The following is an 18,606-nucleotide window of genomic DNA, read 5'->3' as shown; positions in this document are numbered from 1 at the left end:
GCTCAATGCCAAGAATACTATTTTACTTATGGTGAGTAGAAAACAATTACTTCAAAGAAAATTTATGAATCATAAATATACTTATTGCGTAGGCATATGCGCACGAATTAAAGCGAAAAAATTGACCTCGAGCATGAGAAGTTTTTAGAGTCACCAAGCATTCTTTCTACACGCCTGAAAAATTGAATTATTAGGTTTGAAAAAAAAATATCTTTAGAAAGATCGTTCAAGCACATCTGGCGTACAAAATTANAGTTAACGCTCAATGCCAAGAATACTATTTTACTTATGGTGAGTAGAAAACAATTACTTCAAAGAAAATTTATGAATCATAAATATACTTATTGCGTAGGCATATGCGCACGAATTAAAGCGAAAAAATTGACCTCGAGCATGAGAAGTTTTTAGAGTCACCAAGCATTCTTTCTACACGCCTGAAAAATTGAATTATTAGGTTTGAAAAAAAAATATCTTTAGAAAGATCGTTCAAGCACATCTGGCGTACAAAATTACCAGCACCAATGATCGATCATTATATTTAATGAGAAAACAAAAAAAAAACACTTAAATAAACAGATTGTCAACAATACTCAACAGATCCACTTAGTCTTCTGTTATTTGTCGCTTTTGCCAGATACCAATGCACAAAACGAAATATGAAAAAAAACTACATTCGATCAGATAACTGCAAGTATATGCATGCTCGAAAAAAGATGGACTAAACGCCATTGAACTGTGTCAAAGAGGTCACAAGCAAACTATGAAATAAAAACACTAAATTATATAAAAACAAAACTCAACATAACACTCAAATGTAACAACAACAACAACACAAAAAATAATTCTAGCTTTCAAACTTATAATTAAAAACCCCATGCACTTGTCGAGCTTGCTGGCGTCCATACGGCTGGAAATTGGTTCTACTCGCGCCTGATAAAGCGTAAGACAACAGCGCTGAAGCTGGTGTTTATTTTATTTTTGCTTGTAGCTTTTGGGGCATTACATTATGTCTTTCGAATTTTAAGCGTAATCTTGGTTTTCATGCTCGGCTAAGTGTTATTTTTATTGTGACACTTACTTATTTACGATGTGAGCGGCGAGTTTTGGAGCGATTAAATGAAATGTATTTAAGCTGAGCCATGGATCGTTTTTTCTAAGATTTTAAGTAGATTTTGTTTGGAAAAGCTTTTAATTTTTTTTTTAGAGATTCTTTGCTCTCTTTACTTTGCTGCTTCATTTTGCCATGCTCAATTGACAGATTTCTTAAAATGAAATTTACATATGAATTTTGATTTATATGCCTCATTTGACAATCGTTAGGTCATAAATGTTGTTGCGTTGTCATAGATTATTTTAATTAGTGTACTAGTGCTTTTAAATGTATGTATTTTGTAATTACAAAGTGTCGCAAGTGGCGGATATTGTGTCACCTCGCGGGTGTTTGCTTGCATGCGGAACGAATTTTAGGGCTTTAGGCTTTGTTGGGTATTGGCATTAGGGATAGGTACATATATGCATAAATACATACATATTTTTGATATGGATTATTGTCGAAAATTTGAGTGCATAAAAGAGATGATTTTCAAACAAGACGCCACGAATGAAGGAGTATTTTTTTTTAAATAAAATAATAATAATAATTGGAATGAAACTCGGTAAATGCATACATACATATACCTACATGTAAACTGTCGGTAAATATTCAATTAAAAATGTAGCAAAACAAATATCAAACAGGTTAATTCTTTTTCCAGAAACTAAAGTTCANCTGCTTCATTTTGCCATGCTCAATTGACAGATTTCTTAAAATGAAATTTACATATGAATTTTGATTTATATGCCTCATTTGACAATCGTTAGGTCATAAATGTTGTTGCGTTGTCATAGATTATTTTAATTAGTGTACTAGTGCTTTTAAATGTATGTATTTTGTAATTACAAAGTGTCGCAAGTGGCGGATATTGTGTCACCTCGCGGGTGTTTGCTTGCATGCGGAACGAATTTTAGGGCTTTAGGCTTTGTTGGGTATTGGCATTAGGGATAGGTACATATATGCATAATAAACTGTCGGTAAATATTCAATTAAAAATGTAGCAAAACAAATATCAAACAGGTTAATTCTTTTTCCAGAAACTAAAGTTCAAAAAAAATTTTAAAATTTTTTCCTGAAGACTTTAGGGACTTCAAACAATTGCCGAATTCTTGAAGTTTTTTCAACACATCAGTTAATTTTCTCAATTTATTCATTATTATTTGCGTAATCAAGATTTTGGAGACTTAAAAAAAAGGGAATTTGTACAAAATTAACTAAGCATACTTAAGTTATGAAAATGAACGCGTTCTTATACTTACTTGCAAAGTGGTGAGNTTTTCTCAATTTATTCATTATTATTTGCGTAATCAAGATTTTGGAGACTTTAAAAAAAATGGGAATTTGTACAAAATTAACTAAGCATACTTAAGTTATGAAAATGAACGCGTTCTTATACTTACTTGCAAAGTGGTGAGTTTTTTTTAGAGATTCTTGAACATTAATTAAAGTTGTGTAGAAATTCAAAATAATGTTTGTTTTCAACTGAAAGAAAGAAAAACATACTATAAAAATGTTGAATAATTCTAGGGAAATTTTTAATGTTTGTATTCTTACACTTTTAAAATATCTAATCGGTTTGAACAACAATTTACTAAAATTGTACGCGGTTTATATCATCAAGGTTGGGCAAAATGCGCTAATACTAGCTTAAGACCTCTCATTATCGCCCATGAACTTACAGATTCACAGATATGTACTTATGTACATTAGGGTGGTAAAAAAAAAAAAGTAAAGTTGGAATTTTAATGCTATCATTGTTCTATACCAAAACCAATTATACCCTTTTTTATTTTGAAAAAAAAAATATATAAAGGTATTTTCTATAGAAAAAATNAATTTACTAAAATTGTACGCGGTTTATATCATCAAGGTTGGGCAAAATGCACTAATACTAGCTTAAGACCTCTCATTATCGCCCATGAACTTACAGATTCACAGATATGTACTTATGTACATTAGGGTGGTAAAAAAAAAGTAAAGTTGGAATTTTAATGCTATCATTGTTCTATACCAAAACCAATTATACCCTTTTTTATTTTGAAAAAAAAAAAAAAAATATATAAAGGTATTTTCTGTAGAAAAAAATTTTTTTCGTAGAAATTATATAAAATTCTTGACAATCAATATGTTTATATCGGAAACTTTTTGTCTCTTCAGCAGACTTTCAAAAATAATAACCAATGGTTTATTTAAAAAATGTTTAATAATAAATAATTTTTTAGGTCCCCACAAAATGCAATGCGGGGACCCATAAAAATGATTAAACAATGGTAAAATAAACAATCGGGTATTGTTATAAAAAGTTTTCTGAAGAGAAACATAGTTTTCCGATTGATAAATATTGATTTTCAAGAATTATATACCGTTTCCATATCAAATACATCGAAAACTTTGAGCGACCTCTAAATATTTTTGGAAAAAACACGGGTATATTTTTTCGATAGAACAAAAATCTTGGGTGAGAGCACTAAATTTGCGTTTTAAATTTTTCGCAAGCATTTTTGGACCACCTTAATGTTAATATGTACATATTTATGTATGTGTATATGTAATTCACTGACTTATACTTCTTTTAAAAATTCGCTAAGATACCACTACGCTAAGATACCCAACCACTCAAAATGGCTTACAAATTGCTCTAGAGCAAGACACAAAAATTTACTGTGTTATCAAGGTGTGGAAGCCTTTGAGTGTAATTTTTCAAAACAATTTCACTTTAATTTTGCGCAGTGGCGGTAAATATTTGCCATCAAAGTTTCTTACTTTCGACGGCGAATATTAAAGACCATCAAATGCCTGACATGCATGGGTCTTAGTATTCGCCTTCGGAGTTATTAAAAGACAGGAGCTATGCGCGGACGATATGCGGAAGAAATCTTAAGCACACAGCTATCGAACGATGTAATTATTAGCCAAAAAAATATATTCATGGAAAACTCTAAATCTGCAGGCTATAACGTCATTAAACTTGGCTTGGCAGACATACATATGTACAAATAGTTGTTTTCACTATAATTTTTCAACGGCACCCGATCTGGTTAAGGTCATGATTTTGAAACGTCTAATCATACAAAATTCGATCGCTTACTTGATGGACTCGTTGATAGTACTTCCATACATTAATGCCAAAAGCCCGCAAAGCCTCCCAAGTATTAGAACAAATCTTACTTACAGAAAAGAATTTTTATTGTACTTTGTACCGGCTTAAAATAAATATCAAGTACTTATTCGAACATACAAATAAACGCAATAAAGGTTAGTGATATTTCGTAAACATATAACAAAAAATATATATTTACATATACATATATTTATTTTCGCTGTAATCAATCACAATGCCTAAGCCTTTACATAAGCCAACCCGGTTTGCGCGTGGTGCAAATCAATTATAGATACGCATGGAACTAGCACACGAGAGTGAGCGAGAATGCACTAGTTTAACAGGACAATAGGGCAACCAGAAGTTGTTTGAGGGTTTGCTGTTTTAAGGTGACGGCTTTAGGCTGGGACTTAGTGGCTTCAAAGGCGTCCAAAAGAAGCTGCCTTTAAGTGGTAGGCGGCCATTTATATCGCAGTAAAGGAGAGGTGATGTAAGAATTGTTGGGCAAAAATAAAATACTGTCTCCACAGAAAAATAGTAGAGGAAATGAGTACTTTCGGCAGACAGTTCGTTTAAAATTTTGATATGTTGAAATCTAAAAATCCTTTGTCTTCAACAATTTTCACTCGCTTTTTTTTATCAATTTAGTGGGCTTAGTTTTTCGAGCTGGCCATATTTGTTACTGATAATTTTCTTTATCTACCTCGACTCAAATAAGCACATACTGAGCCGCATCATATTTCGTTGGAAATATGCCCGGCAATTTATTTCTTTTTTGAGTTTTTTTTGTATCGTGCCTCCATAACCACCATTTTTTACGCATGTTTTAATTGAAAATTGATCTTAAATTCAATTTATAGCCATTCATTTATGGCATGCAAATTTTGCTAAGGCACGGTGCTTCCTTAAGCGTTCAGTTATAAGAGGCCTTAATTTAAATNTTATTTCTTTTTTGAGTTTTTTTTGTATCGTGCCTCCATAACCACCATTTTTTACGCATGTTTTAATTGAAAATTGATCCTAAATTCAATTTATAGCCATTCATTTATGGCATGCAAATTTTGCTAAGGCACGGTGCTTCTTTTAAGCGTTCAGTTATAAGTGGCCTTAATTTAAATCGACCGTTTAAAAGGCAACATTAAAGCGCCAGTTAAATCGTCCCTTCGCATGTGAGTGGGACGAGTGCACATGAGCAGCATAGTGTCATAAGCAATAGCGGCATAACCAACAAAAGCTATAACACATCTACCTTCGTCTATTATAGGGTCCAGAGATGCAAGCCTTTGTGAGTGCCGTTTTGTGTCTATGTCGGTAGGATTTTGTTTTTATTGGCTTATGTTGGCTGCCGTTTGCCATTCAACAGCAGCTGCTGGCACAAACGCAGATACCAACNCAATAGCGGCATAACCAACAAAAGCTATAACACATCTACCTTCGTCTATTGTAGGGTCCAGAGATGCAAGCCTTTGTGAGTGCCGTTTTGTGTCTATGTCGGTAGGATTTTATTTTTATTGGCTTATGTTGGCTGCCGTTTGCCATTCAACAGCAGCTGCTGGCACAAACGCAGATACCAACACCAAGGCAACAATAATAATAATTTGCGTTATTGCGACAATGCGGTGATGGCATCATGCGGCATTGGCAAATCTATTTTCGACATGAGTGCATTTCAATAAATTCACATTTAATGCCATAACAATTGTGTCGCTGTGTTGATGCAAAGGCAGGACAGCAAGTCGTAGGTCGCCGTTGCCAGTTACACACATAGTTGTCGTTCATAGCCCCTACAGTTGTGCCTAATTGTTGTTGCTACTGCAGTGGTTTATTGGCATAACGAAGTCGAACAGAGTTGCAGTATTCATATAAATACTCCTAGCCTACTAGTCAGCTAGATGCACTATGTACATTAGGGCGGGTCAATTTGTATGGGAGATTTTTTCGACCATGCGCCTGTAGCAAAGAAGGATTATATGTATAATTCTAAGCAAATTTGCCGATGAAAACCATAAAATAAATTTGGAGTTCGCAAAATTGCGAAAATAGCTAAGAAACCTATTTGGCTTTAGTGTGGCAAAGAGGTGCTATAAGGGGTTTTTTGGTATGAATAATTCATTTCTGCACTTTTACTTAAAATTTCCACCCGAGGTCGCACCAGTGAAAATTTTCGCATTTTCATGAAAACCTATTTTCGCAATTAGACAAACTTTAGAATTACACGTAGAATCCTTCTATAATATAGGCGCATAGTCAAAAAAAATTTACCCGCCCTAATGTTAGTACATTATTATGTATGTATGTACATAGGTACCTGTGTAAATGTGCACGGTATATATGCACTAGGTGTCACTTCTGTGTAGCGGCGCTACAAAGGATTATGCTGTAGGTTTGCAGGTCGCATGTAGTCGTCTACATCGCAGAATAATCCTTTTGATTATGTTTTGGTAAAGAGTTTGAAAACGAAGTATGCAAATAAAGACTTGCTTGAAATGGTTACATTTTTACTAGCACAGACAATTGAAAAAATATGTATGTGGAAAGTTTGGAGACTTTTAAAAATGCATTGGTGAAAACACAGCAGTACTTTAACTTTAATATTAAACTTTTTTTCTGCACTTGTAACCATTTTTGGTGTTTTTAGGGGTTTGGAGACTTTTAAAAATGCCCAAAATAACGAGAACAATGTCTGAAGACACTAAGGTTTTATAAAGAAACATATTCTGGTTTTATAAAGAAACAATTTCCATGGTGGAGAGTTTGTAGAGTTTACTAAAAATTAATAAAAGCTCTCTAAATATAGTAACAACGCTAAACTTGATATACATTTAAGCTCAACTCAAGTGTCATGAAATAAATCAACTGTTTATGAGTACATATGTACATATGTATGTATGTACGCCAGTGCGACTGCCAATCTGCGTGCGCGATCGCCTGCTTTCATTTCACATCCATGTATTTAATGCACGTGAAACTGATTTTTTCGACTTTACCGTTTTTACTTTGGCTAACAACATTTAGACTTCAGCTTACACCTTTCCATTATGCATGCAAAGTAACTGAAATGTTTGCGCATATTTTCATATTTTTGCATAGCAGTAGACAAAGAGCGGGTACATTTTTTTTTATTTGTCGCGAGTGAAGGCATACAAAATTGATATGACATTATAATCCGACACGTCACACTTGTCAGCAAAATATTGCATTGCCTGCCAAAAAACCACACACCTGCAACATGAGTGGCTTTGAAAGACAGCAAAAGTAATGCGCACATTCAAACATATATACATACGTTCATGCAAGGTATGTAGAAGCCAGCAAATGGGCGTACCTATGTACATACATACATATGTATGGCAGTAGTGTATATTTTGCATTTGGCACGCTACTGCAGCCAAGCTTAGGTGCATATGCACTTGCATGCCGATTTGCGGTCGGTGCGCTGCGGTTGCGTGATTTTCGCATATTTCAATATAAGTTCTTATTTTATTTTTATTATGCATGGGATCAAATAACTGACTCTTCGCCGGCTTGTAAGGAAGCACAGAGATACAAGTGTTTCCGTTCTGAGCGCAGGCACCTGCATGTGACTGCACTCCTTTTTCAAACACATACATACAAAAATAGTTTATACGCACAGATTTGCTTTACTTATTTTATTAAAAGCTTTATGATAGTATGAACTGAGTGTTTATTCAGCTGTTCTCAGTATCATTTTGGTTTTATCTCTAGCATCTGCATTTTTGATACGCATTAATAACAAAGGCCGTCACCACCACCTTAGCGGCGCATGCGTGGCGAACTCACCAGCATTGTGTGCCAGATGGCGTTCACTCTCATGCCTCACTATATCGATGTCATCATCACCAATTTTTGCTCGATTTCATAAGCATTATTTGGCAAGTTTCTTCACCACTTTTAATAATTATTATTATGGTGGGAAATTTTTGCCATACCCAACAAGCATGTGCTGTGCTTTTGTTCCTCAAACTTGTACAAAGTGAGCGTTCAGCCAGTTGCTGTTACCGCAATGAATTTCATCTTCGTTAATTTTTGTGACATTTTTCACTAGCTACATACATACATACATACATACGTGTATTGTATGGTTTTTGGTCTGTTTGTGTGCACAGTTTTTGTGGTGTTCTTGCAAAAAGCAAAATAAAAAAACAATGAATTGCATTTTAATTGTCGGCTATGCAAATAATGACTAATAAACTTGCTATTAAATGTGCGCGCCGATGACAATATTTGCATTTTTATTGTACATATATCAGTGCGTAATACCCACGATTCATGGACCCATAGCCGGACACTAGCGAGAACGATATTGTTAAGAACGTGTTTTACGATAGCGCCTGGAATGCTTAATGCTAATGAAAGTCATTTTATAATCTATGAGATGCGATAAATTGGGGTTATCTCAATGAGGGATTAAGTACAAAGGCGTGATGAAGAGAAACTGAAAGTTAATAAATATTTGAACAACATTGTACTATGAGATTGGTTGGCAACAAGTTTGCAGTCGATATTGTTTGTTTTGCATAAGAATGTTTCTAAAACACATACATGCATATGTATGTATGTATGTACATGTAACTGCAATTTCGCATGAAAAGTGAAGGGAATAGGTGTTTTAAATAAGTTTAGAAGCTGTATGTACTCATTTTAAAATAAATGTTAAAAGTCTCCAAAATTCTAAATGCACATGCATATAATATGACGCTTTTACAAAGCGATTTAAGCGTGTTTGTGTGTCTTGAAAAGTATTTTTAATTAATTTTGCAAAGTCTCCACACTCTCCAAAATTTTTTGAAAGTCGCCAATGTTTTAAAAGTGCTAGAAAGTTATATTTAAGCAATTCTTAGGTATTTTTTAATAAGTCTCTAAAACTCTACAATGGCAGAAAAACATTATTTTCCAAACTGTAACTAGTTATTACTACTCTTACTCTTTTAGTGTACAATAGAAATGCTAATTTTACTCTTAACTTTTCTTTTCAGGTAATGTTTGCCTTTGTAGTTCCAGCCTATACAAAAACAAAAGACTATGTCTTAATGCTAACGAACCACAACGACCGAGCGCTACATATAAATGACGTCGGCAAGGTGACAGCAGCTAACATAGCATTTGCACGTGAGTTTTTTTCCATATCTTTTCCTTAATATGTAAAAGAAATTTGTTTATAAGCACCACACAATCTTTCATTACGTTTCAAGTATGCCACGCAAATTGAATAAGCAAAAAATCACTTACTTAATTTAAATATTCAGTTCACTTTTAAATACCACCCGCATAGAGACATTGGGTTTTATTGATAGTCGTAGTCATAAATAATCATCACTGAGTAGATTTGCTCACGCAACTGTTTATGTACATACCATATATATGCAGTGCGTATTGTATGTATGTACCCATGCGCGAGTTAACAAACGTTTCGATAACTACAACTCAAGTTCATCTGCTTGCCGACTCATTTGTCTGTCGATCTGTCCCCTGTCGCCGTTCTGCCAAGGGAGCAATAAATTTTCATTGGAAATCTTTTTTTCGCTTGCAATTTTTTAATTGAATTGGCTTTTAAGGCTAACCTTTTTGTTTTGGGGCACCTCCATCTCTCAATAAGCTTGAACGCAAGCCTCCTTTTTGTTTGTTTATTTGGTCAGGGATGTCGTATTTGTTGTGCTTTGTAGCAACTTAATTAAATTATGGTAATTTAATATTTTATTAATGTTGATTTAGAGTCATAAATTAATAAATTCTTTATTAAATTGCAGGAATGTCGATTTATGTCAATTCATATGAAAAAAACACAAAAATAAAGCTATAAAGTATATGTAAAGTTAATAACTACAATTAATTGTAGAGTTGCTTTACCGCCGCCAACGCGAGGCATTGGCGCCATCTGTCACTTAAAATGTTGGTTGCGGTTTTGCAGCAGTGAGCTCTTACATATATACATGTGTACTTCTGGACGAGTGCGTTATTTTAAACCTCTTAATTCAATAAAAATTATTTTTATTATTACGGTTGTCAGTTAAAAAAAAAAAACTCATACAACTAATACTGGTTCGCTGTCCGATTATCGCAAGCTTATGCGGCGCGCTTAACCCACGCATGCTCATATGTAAATAAAAATATACATACATTGCAGCAGGTGAAGTTTAACTATATATTTGGTTTGCGGTTTTCATTCGTTGTCATAATAGCCACTAGTGCCTGTCTGTCATTCATGCGATTTTCTAGGTCGCGTGTATTAAAGTTTAACATTCTATGCCGAATCGGACTAAGCCAATTAATTAGCCTAGGTGGCCTGATTATTTCAATTAAACTTTTTATGAAATAATTTAAGCAGTGAGTTGTCTATATGTGAATTAAAGCTAAGAAAATTTATCTTAAATATGATTGTACATACATATGTAAGACAAGTTTTTCAAAATTTTGATATGATGCATTAAAGATCAGACACAAAATATTTTATTTTTAATATTTACATATGTATATACATAGTTTTGAGTATTCAACTTAATAGAAGTGCTAAAACATTTGCTATGTCCCAAAAGTGTGTAAAACTTTTAAAATACGAATTTGAAAAAAGTCTCCAAACTCTCCACTTTGCAAAAATTATGTTTTCAACATACAGAACTACAAAAAAGCATGTTTTTTGCAAAATGCATTTTTAAGAAAAGTCTCCAAGCTCTACATCTCTAGAAAACGCACATAAGAGGACGAGAAACCTTTATAATGCCCATAAACAACAATTTTTTTTTTTAGTTTAGTTTTCAAAACTAACAAATCCTATGTTAACTCTGTTGAACCTGGAAACCTGGTCATTTTAGATAACCAATTGCTTCTAATCACACTCATTTTCTGTAGCTGATGTCGCTTTGTATATGCCACTAAAACAAATAGCCTTCAATTACTAATCCTACTACTACTACTAAGTAAACAAACAAAACATTAGTGATAAAAGCGATAAAAATTTTCAAACCAAAACAAAATTCCTTTCCGCACATTGCATGGACAGCTATCAGTAGCAATAAAAAGTCAATGATTTTTGCACTTATTTGTAGTCTTAAAACTCTGTGTATGTGTGTATGCAAAGCTGAGGCATTGTTTTCGTTCGCAAAATATATGTATGTACATATGCAGACAAAACATTACAAAAGTGACGAGCAAGTGTAGAAAGGGCCGAAGGTGTGATTGAAAATAAATCGTAATACCCGCACTTGAATAAATCTTTTATAAACATGTGATAAAGTAATCAAATGTTAACGAAAAAACGAATTCAAAAATTAGCGTACTAGAGTGAAGGAACTGGCAAATACAAACAAAACGTAGTAAAACTTGCTACGCAATGGTAAATTGATAAAACTCCATAGCAATTTACTATGCGACCACATGCATATACATAAATACATAGATACATATGTACATATTTGCATGGTGTTTTTGTTAGCGAGCTTTAAAATCGCAAACGATGATATTCGTCTCGTTGCTATAGTCGTAGCTGCTATTTATTACTAATGCTTTTTATATGACCTTAAAAATTTGTCAAAAATTCCAGCCATACTTGACATTTTTATTTTATGACACTTAAAAATTGATCGTCGCCGCATGCTTTCGTTATTGTTTTTTTTTTAGTATTTATTTAGAAGTTGACTGTTTGTTGTGATATCACATTTACAAATCTAATAGGCGGGCGACTTGTTACAGTCGGCACTTATGTACCTATTAAGATATGAATATTTGATAACCGTGATAAACCATGTGAATGGCGCATGCCAAGAATTGTGGCGATAACGTATGTATGTAGATGAATGTGGTGGTGAGTCCTTTAGCTGGATTTAGAGCAAGTATGTGCATGCATTGAAGCATGATTAACAGGCACTGAACCGATGTAACTTATATTTTTATAGAAATTCTAACGATATCTCTTTAAAAAAGCCTTTTCGCAAAAAGTCTCCAAACTCTACACAATTAAAATTTATATAATTTGCTTCAGTAATTAAATTTTGTGCATTTATATATTAAAAAAAAACACACATAGACGTAATTCAAAAAATTCAAAGTCTCCAAAAATAAAAATTCTCGAAAGTAAAATAAATGTGTTACACAATTAACTTTTAATTGCCTTTGATTTCATTGCAAACACTCACTGATATTAACTAAAGCACCAGTAAATTAGTATTCTGCTTCACTTTGACTCTGTTCCATAACTCTGTCATTATCTCTGTTGAACAATAGCAATTAAACGTGATTCCAGGAACTTAATCTACTGTGCATTACACTTGCTGCCTNAACAGGCACTGAACCGATGTAACTTATATTTTTATAGAAATTCTAACGATATCTCTTTAAAAAAGCCTTTTCGCAAAAAGTCTCCAAACTCTACACAATTAAAATTTATATAATTTGCTTCAGTAATTAAATTTTGTGCATTTATATATAGAAAAGAACTCACATAGACGTAATTCAAAAAATTCAAAGTCTCCAAAAATAAAAATTCTCGAAAGTAAAATAAAACGCAATTTTCTTTAGAGATTACAATAAATGTGTTACACAATTAACTTTTAATTGCCTTTGATTTCATTGCAAACACTCACTGATATTAACTAAAGCACCAATAAATTAGTATTCTGCTTCACTTTGACTCTGTTCCATAACTCTGTCATTATCTCTGTTGAACAATAGCAATTAAACGTGATTCCAAGAACTTAATCTACTGTGCATTACTTTTGCTGCCCGCCTGGGTGTCCATTTGGCGACTCCATGGCGTATACGTAATATTTTAATTTGAAGTGCATTTTACTGCGGCCGTAAAAAGATTTGTATCGATAAGGTTTGGCTCTAGTTTCACGCGTACCTAAGCCACTAAGCCACTAAAATATTTTAGCTAATACGTATGGCAATTATTAATAAACTGTGATCGTTGCAGTCTTCATGGAATATTTGTTTGTATGAGCACTTTGTGCCAATAGAAATGCAGTAGTGAGTAACCGCCGGAATATGAGAAAAAATTATTCGGTGCTTTAAACCTAAACACTTATAGATTTGCCTATTTCCAAGAAATTAACGTTTTGATTTTTTTAAGATTTTGCAACAACAGTTAAGCTAAAAGCATTTCAAGTATAAGGCAATTTAGCTTTCAGTGGTATTTGCTTCACTTATTTGTATTTCTTTGACTAGCAGTTAACTTAACATTTTCTGCAAAACAAAGAGGTGGTGCATATTTACCTCGCGTATGGCGTATTTTTATAACATTATATACATACATNCCGGAATATGAGAAAAAATTATTCGGTGCTTTAAACCTAAACACTTATAGTTTTGCCTATTTCCAAGAAATTAACGTTTTGATTTTTTTAAGATTTTGCAACAACAGTTAAGCTAAAAGCATTTCAAGGATAAGGCAATTTAGCTTTCAGTGGTATTTGCTTCACTTATTTGTATTTCTTTGACTAGCAGTTAACTTATCATTTTCTGCAAAACAAAGAGGTATGCAGCTTATCGCGTATTTTTATAACATTATATACATACACTTGCCTTTATACAGCATTTTATTTATTATGCAAAGAAAGAGTGTGTGGTTATTATTTTAAGAATTTAAATTAAGTTTAAATTACGCTTAAGTTTGAAAATCTAAAAAAATGTAGGCCAACTTTACTCGCATTTAATTAAATTTTCTAAATCTTCTTACAGAGCCCTTAACCATGGATATAGTTGGTGATCCATTCAATGGCGATCCATTCTTTATAACGCTCTATGCCAAACAAGTTGGGCTGTTCTTGTGCTTTCGGCGTGGCAGATTAGTGGGACTGGTAAGTTTATTAAGCATTTTTATTGTGAATTTTTTAGAAGTTCATTCCACATACAAACAACATTTGTTTAAATAATGATGAAAAAAAAAATGTTTAAGAGAAGTTTAAAATATTAATATTTTAATAAGTCCAATTTTCTATTTTCATGAAGATAAACTGACTTTAAGCAACTTTTTAAGTTTATCTGTTTGCGCCTTAACGTTAATTTTGGCTAAATATTTCGAAAAAGATTATTTAATTTTTTTAAAACAAAAAACTCTCCAAACTCTCCAACATGTAATTTAATACGAGGTAATGATTTTTCAAGTACATGTATATATTTAGGGCGAAACATTAAAAAAAAAACACGTTTTCAAATAAAAATTAAGAAGTATCCAAACTCTCCATACCTCAAACTTCATACATAAAAACCTTCGTGGAAAAATTTTAAACAACATTTTGAAGCTTTCGAAAAAAGCTATTAGAAATTTGAAAAAAAATGTAAAGCTCAACTTTCCGAGAACGTTTCTTTCTGTTTATGTCACTACATTCTTGTTCACTTCCCAATTTTAGCATGAGAAGTAAACAAGTACTTCTAAAGTATTGATTAGTATAGTATTGCGCATAGTAGTTATATTAAAGTGACTCTCAATTAAGCTAGCAATTTAAGGGTGTCCAAAAATACACATTTTCTTGACAGTCGAAAGATTAATCAGCATAAAATATATTTTCTCTTGAACGACAACATATAAAAAATAATTAATTGCACACCAGTGTGTATGCATTTACTAATAACATAGCGTTGGAAATTCCAATGACGTAGATATGGACTTAAAGTTTTGATTGATATGTGGCATTCAAAAGGCAGCCAGACAAGATATTGTAGATATACATAAATAATAGTTATGAGATTTTCGAGAGCCTCGAGTTGAAGTGGATTTAAATGGCAGTTATTTTTGTTACTTATTTTTGGAGCCAATATCTTATCTTAAACATTCTATTNCATAAATAATAGTTATGAGATTTTCGAGAGCCTCGAGTTGAAGTGGATTTTAATGGCAGTTATTTTTGTTACTTATTTTTGGAGCCAATATCTTATCTTAAACATTCTATAAGGTCATGATTTCTCACAGCCATAAATTCGCTTATTTCTCACTTTTTAACTCTCAAGGTTTACCATTTATTTAATTGCCTTTCTGTATCTCTATCTTCCTTTTTTCATCCATATAGAAACAGCTCACGCGAGATTGTCACTTTAGTGAGACAATGGAACATGGCCACTACATGTACGCGAATGCTTACAATGCAACCCTGCGTGTCGGTTTCACGAAGCGTTTCAAGCCCATTGGTCCAAAGCGGCTGCGGCATTCGCACAGCATCAGCAAGGATCACTTCCTCTTTGAGCGACGACATTTGGCAGATATTATCACTAGTAGAAGCACCACCACAGCAACCACCACCACCACCACCACTACGACTAGCACCACTACCACCACAACAACAACACATACACCCAAAGCCACACGCATCCAACGCAATAGAAACATAGCCCACAACCACAATGACAACAGCAACAATGACAATAGCCACGCGTTGAAGCCCTCCGTTGGGCTGAAGCGCCCGCAGCAACAACTGCAAGAAGAACTGCATACAGAAGCTGCAAAGAGTATTACTAATGATAAACATAACAATAAACATAGTCATAACGAGGATAGTAGTGTAAACGATTATAATAGCAACAAAAACAACAAGAGTACCCACAATGTTCCACAGAGGCAGCAGCAGCAGCAGCAGCAGCCCTCAGCCGGTTTGCTGGAGGAGCGCTTGCGGAAGTTACATGGCGCCGAGCAGCATCCACTGCGTCACGACGGCAACAGTATTAGAAATAAAAACCGCCGGCGACGTTTGCAGAATCGGCGCAAGCAACGCCAGAACCAACACAATTTGCAGGCAAAGAATCTGGTGCGCCAAAACCACAACAACAGCACAAAGATGGCGCGACGCCGCCAGCATGAGCGCGAGCAATTGTTGCGCAAACAGAGTCGTCACCGACAGCAAGTGCTGGCGCGGCACGAGCAACAACAACGGCAACAGACACCGCCACCGACGCGTGGCGCGGGCGAAGCGGCTAGTTCTACCGCTTCCACAGCGGCCTCTGCACTCACAGCCACTGCCGCCTCGTTGGTGCCCACAACACTAATCGACATTATGGCCATGCTGGCAGCTTCGCGACGTAAGCGCGGGCGGCGGAAAAAGGAAGCCACCGCAGAAGAAAACGAGAATGCAACGACGGCGGCAGCGAGAACGGGTAGCCGAGCGCATAGCGCGACACACGCGTCCGCCGACATGCAAATAGCGGTATCACAAACAACCTTACAACCCGTGATGGGCGAAAATGTGGTGGCTAAGAAGCGAAGGACGGAATGGCTGCCGCTGGACGGGGAGGAGGAGCAGGCGAAGGCGAGAGCGCAGGGTCAGGCAGCGCTGGGTGCTGCCACGGCTGGTGGGATGAGTGGTGTGCGAAATGAGATGGAGGTGCAGCCGTGGCACAGGCATCGGCATCATCATCATCAGCTGCGGCCGCTGGCGTTAGACGCGGCCGCTGAACCAGTGAGCGCGGCGCAACATGTTGCTGAGAAAGTTGCGCAGGCGCAGGCTCAGCCAATAGAGCAACAGCAACCACATGAATACTCAAATAGTTATGTTAATAGTAATTTAAATAGTAATTATAAATTAAAAACTTATTCTAATGCTAATAACGGTAATGATAATGTTAATGTTAATAATTATGTTAATGCAATACCTGCCTTGCCAAAAAACTACTTATACGAGAACACTCATCAGCGCACCGATTATGATGTTCATAGTCACGTTGATGATGAGGATGATAATGATAACAATTACAGTAACCGCAATGCTAGAGCGCATAGTGAAGCTGCTGGCGGAGAGCATGAAGAGCCAGCTGCGAAAAATGGTAGTCATAGCGCCGCCAATGGGCGTAGCAGCAGCAGCAGCAATAGGAGTAGAAAAAGTAGTAGTAGTCAAATAAGTAGCCATAGCGATAGTATTAACCCTAGTATGACTGATTATAGTAGTAACAGTAACTCTAAGTTTAGTCAAAAACAACATCAACAACAACAGCAAGCACTTAGCCATACTAGTAGTAGACGAAGGTATCGACGAGCTGTTGCAACCGAGGCCACAAACGAAGCTGAGGCAGCAACAGCTCATGACGAACGCGCCGACAGCGTACACGCTGAGGCGTATGACGATGTTGCTGATAATATTAACGATCGGCATGTTGCTGAGCAACACCTGCTAGATCAACACGCGCAGCAACAAACAGATTTGGTAAGCAGTGAAGAAGCTGCCGCGGAAGTAATCACTACCGCAGCGAGTTTCGAGCGCCAAACAAAAGAGTATAATACGAATACGAATACGAATAAAAAAACAAAAACGAATATAATAAATGCGAATATAAATACGAATACCAATAGCGGAGATAATAAAAGTATAATTGATAACGTTAGTGTTAATAGTAATATTAAGAAGGTAAATTATAAAGATAAAGGCGAGCAAGTGAGTGCTGGAGTTGTTGCTGTTGACGATGTAAAAAAAGACAATAATGTTAAGCGTATTTTTTTTCGTATACGCCTGCCGTTTTTTCGTCAACATAGCATCAATAACAACAACACTAACCATAATAACAGTAATATTATGCATACTATTAACAACCACATTAATATGGATGTCGTAGATGAAAAAGAAGCTACTGCTAATCAAATAAATGCCAATGCGAATGCANTACGCCTGCCGTTTTTTCGTCAACATAGCATCAATAACAACAACACTAACAATAATAACAGTAATATTATGCATACTATTAACAACAACATTAATATGGATGTCGTAGATGAAGAAGAAGCTAATGCTAATCAAATAAATGCCAATGCGAATGCTATTGCTAATGCGAATGCTTTTCAAACGCAACAACAACAAGCTGTTAATAATATAAATATTAATAACAATGAAATTAATGTTGCTGCTGCTGTTGCTGCTGGTAATGTAGCTTTTGCTATTCATTTAGCACGCGCATATAATTATTACGATAATCAAAATGTTATTGATGCTAATTACCATGATGGTAATGATGATGACGAAAATGTGCATGCTGCAAATAACGATAATATTAATAATAATATTGATAATGTTTATGAGCATTTGTTTGCTGCTAATCATAAACGTTTTTTTCGTAGCTTAAATTATGCTAATACTAATCACAATGTGAATAACTATACGAATGATAATGATGATAATGACCAAGGCGATGATGATGATAATGATGAATGGAAAAGAAATCATAATAAATATGATATGACTATAGTACAATACAGATATGTAGTTGTCTTTTATTAAAATTGCTGAAGCAGGTTAAATGTGGGTGCGAGATGATGGGCATATTGAGGAAACTGGAAAGAATGGTTTGTGATACTTGGAAAACGCATCAAAAGATGTTTTAATGGTATCATGGTTCAAAGTAGGGGCGTTTATAGAGTTACATCCAGGTGTCTTCTTATATGTTTCGTTGATGGGTCAAAGAGAAAACCAATTTTCATCTGTAG

General features: G+C 34.8%; 1 protein-coding gene across 1 annotated transcript; it reads left to right on the top strand.

The window, feature by feature from the left end:
* Positions 1-259: 259 nt before the first annotated feature.
* Positions 260-18,400, top strand: pyr (pyramus). The gene is made up of 4 exons (XM_017618098.1): positions 260-291; positions 9,191-9,323; positions 13,887-14,005; positions 15,215-18,400. The coding sequence occupies exons 1-4, from the start codon at positions 289-291 to the stop codon at positions 18,398-18,400; spliced, it is 3,441 nt and encodes a 1,146-aa protein (XP_017473587.1). The 5' UTR covers positions 260-288.
* Positions 18,401-18,606: the final 206 nt, after the last annotated feature.

This window comes from Rhagoletis zephyria, unplaced genomic scaffold (genome assembly GCF_001687245.7).
Source record: "Rhagoletis zephyria isolate East Lansing unplaced genomic scaffold, Rhagoletis_zephyria_1.1 Rzeph_scaffold_01556, whole genome shotgun sequence".
Classification (NCBI taxonomy): Eukaryota; Metazoa; Arthropoda; class Insecta; order Diptera; family Tephritidae; genus Rhagoletis; species Rhagoletis zephyria.
Note: the sequence above shows the minus strand (reverse complement) of the source record. Positions and strands in the feature narration are given on the sequence as shown.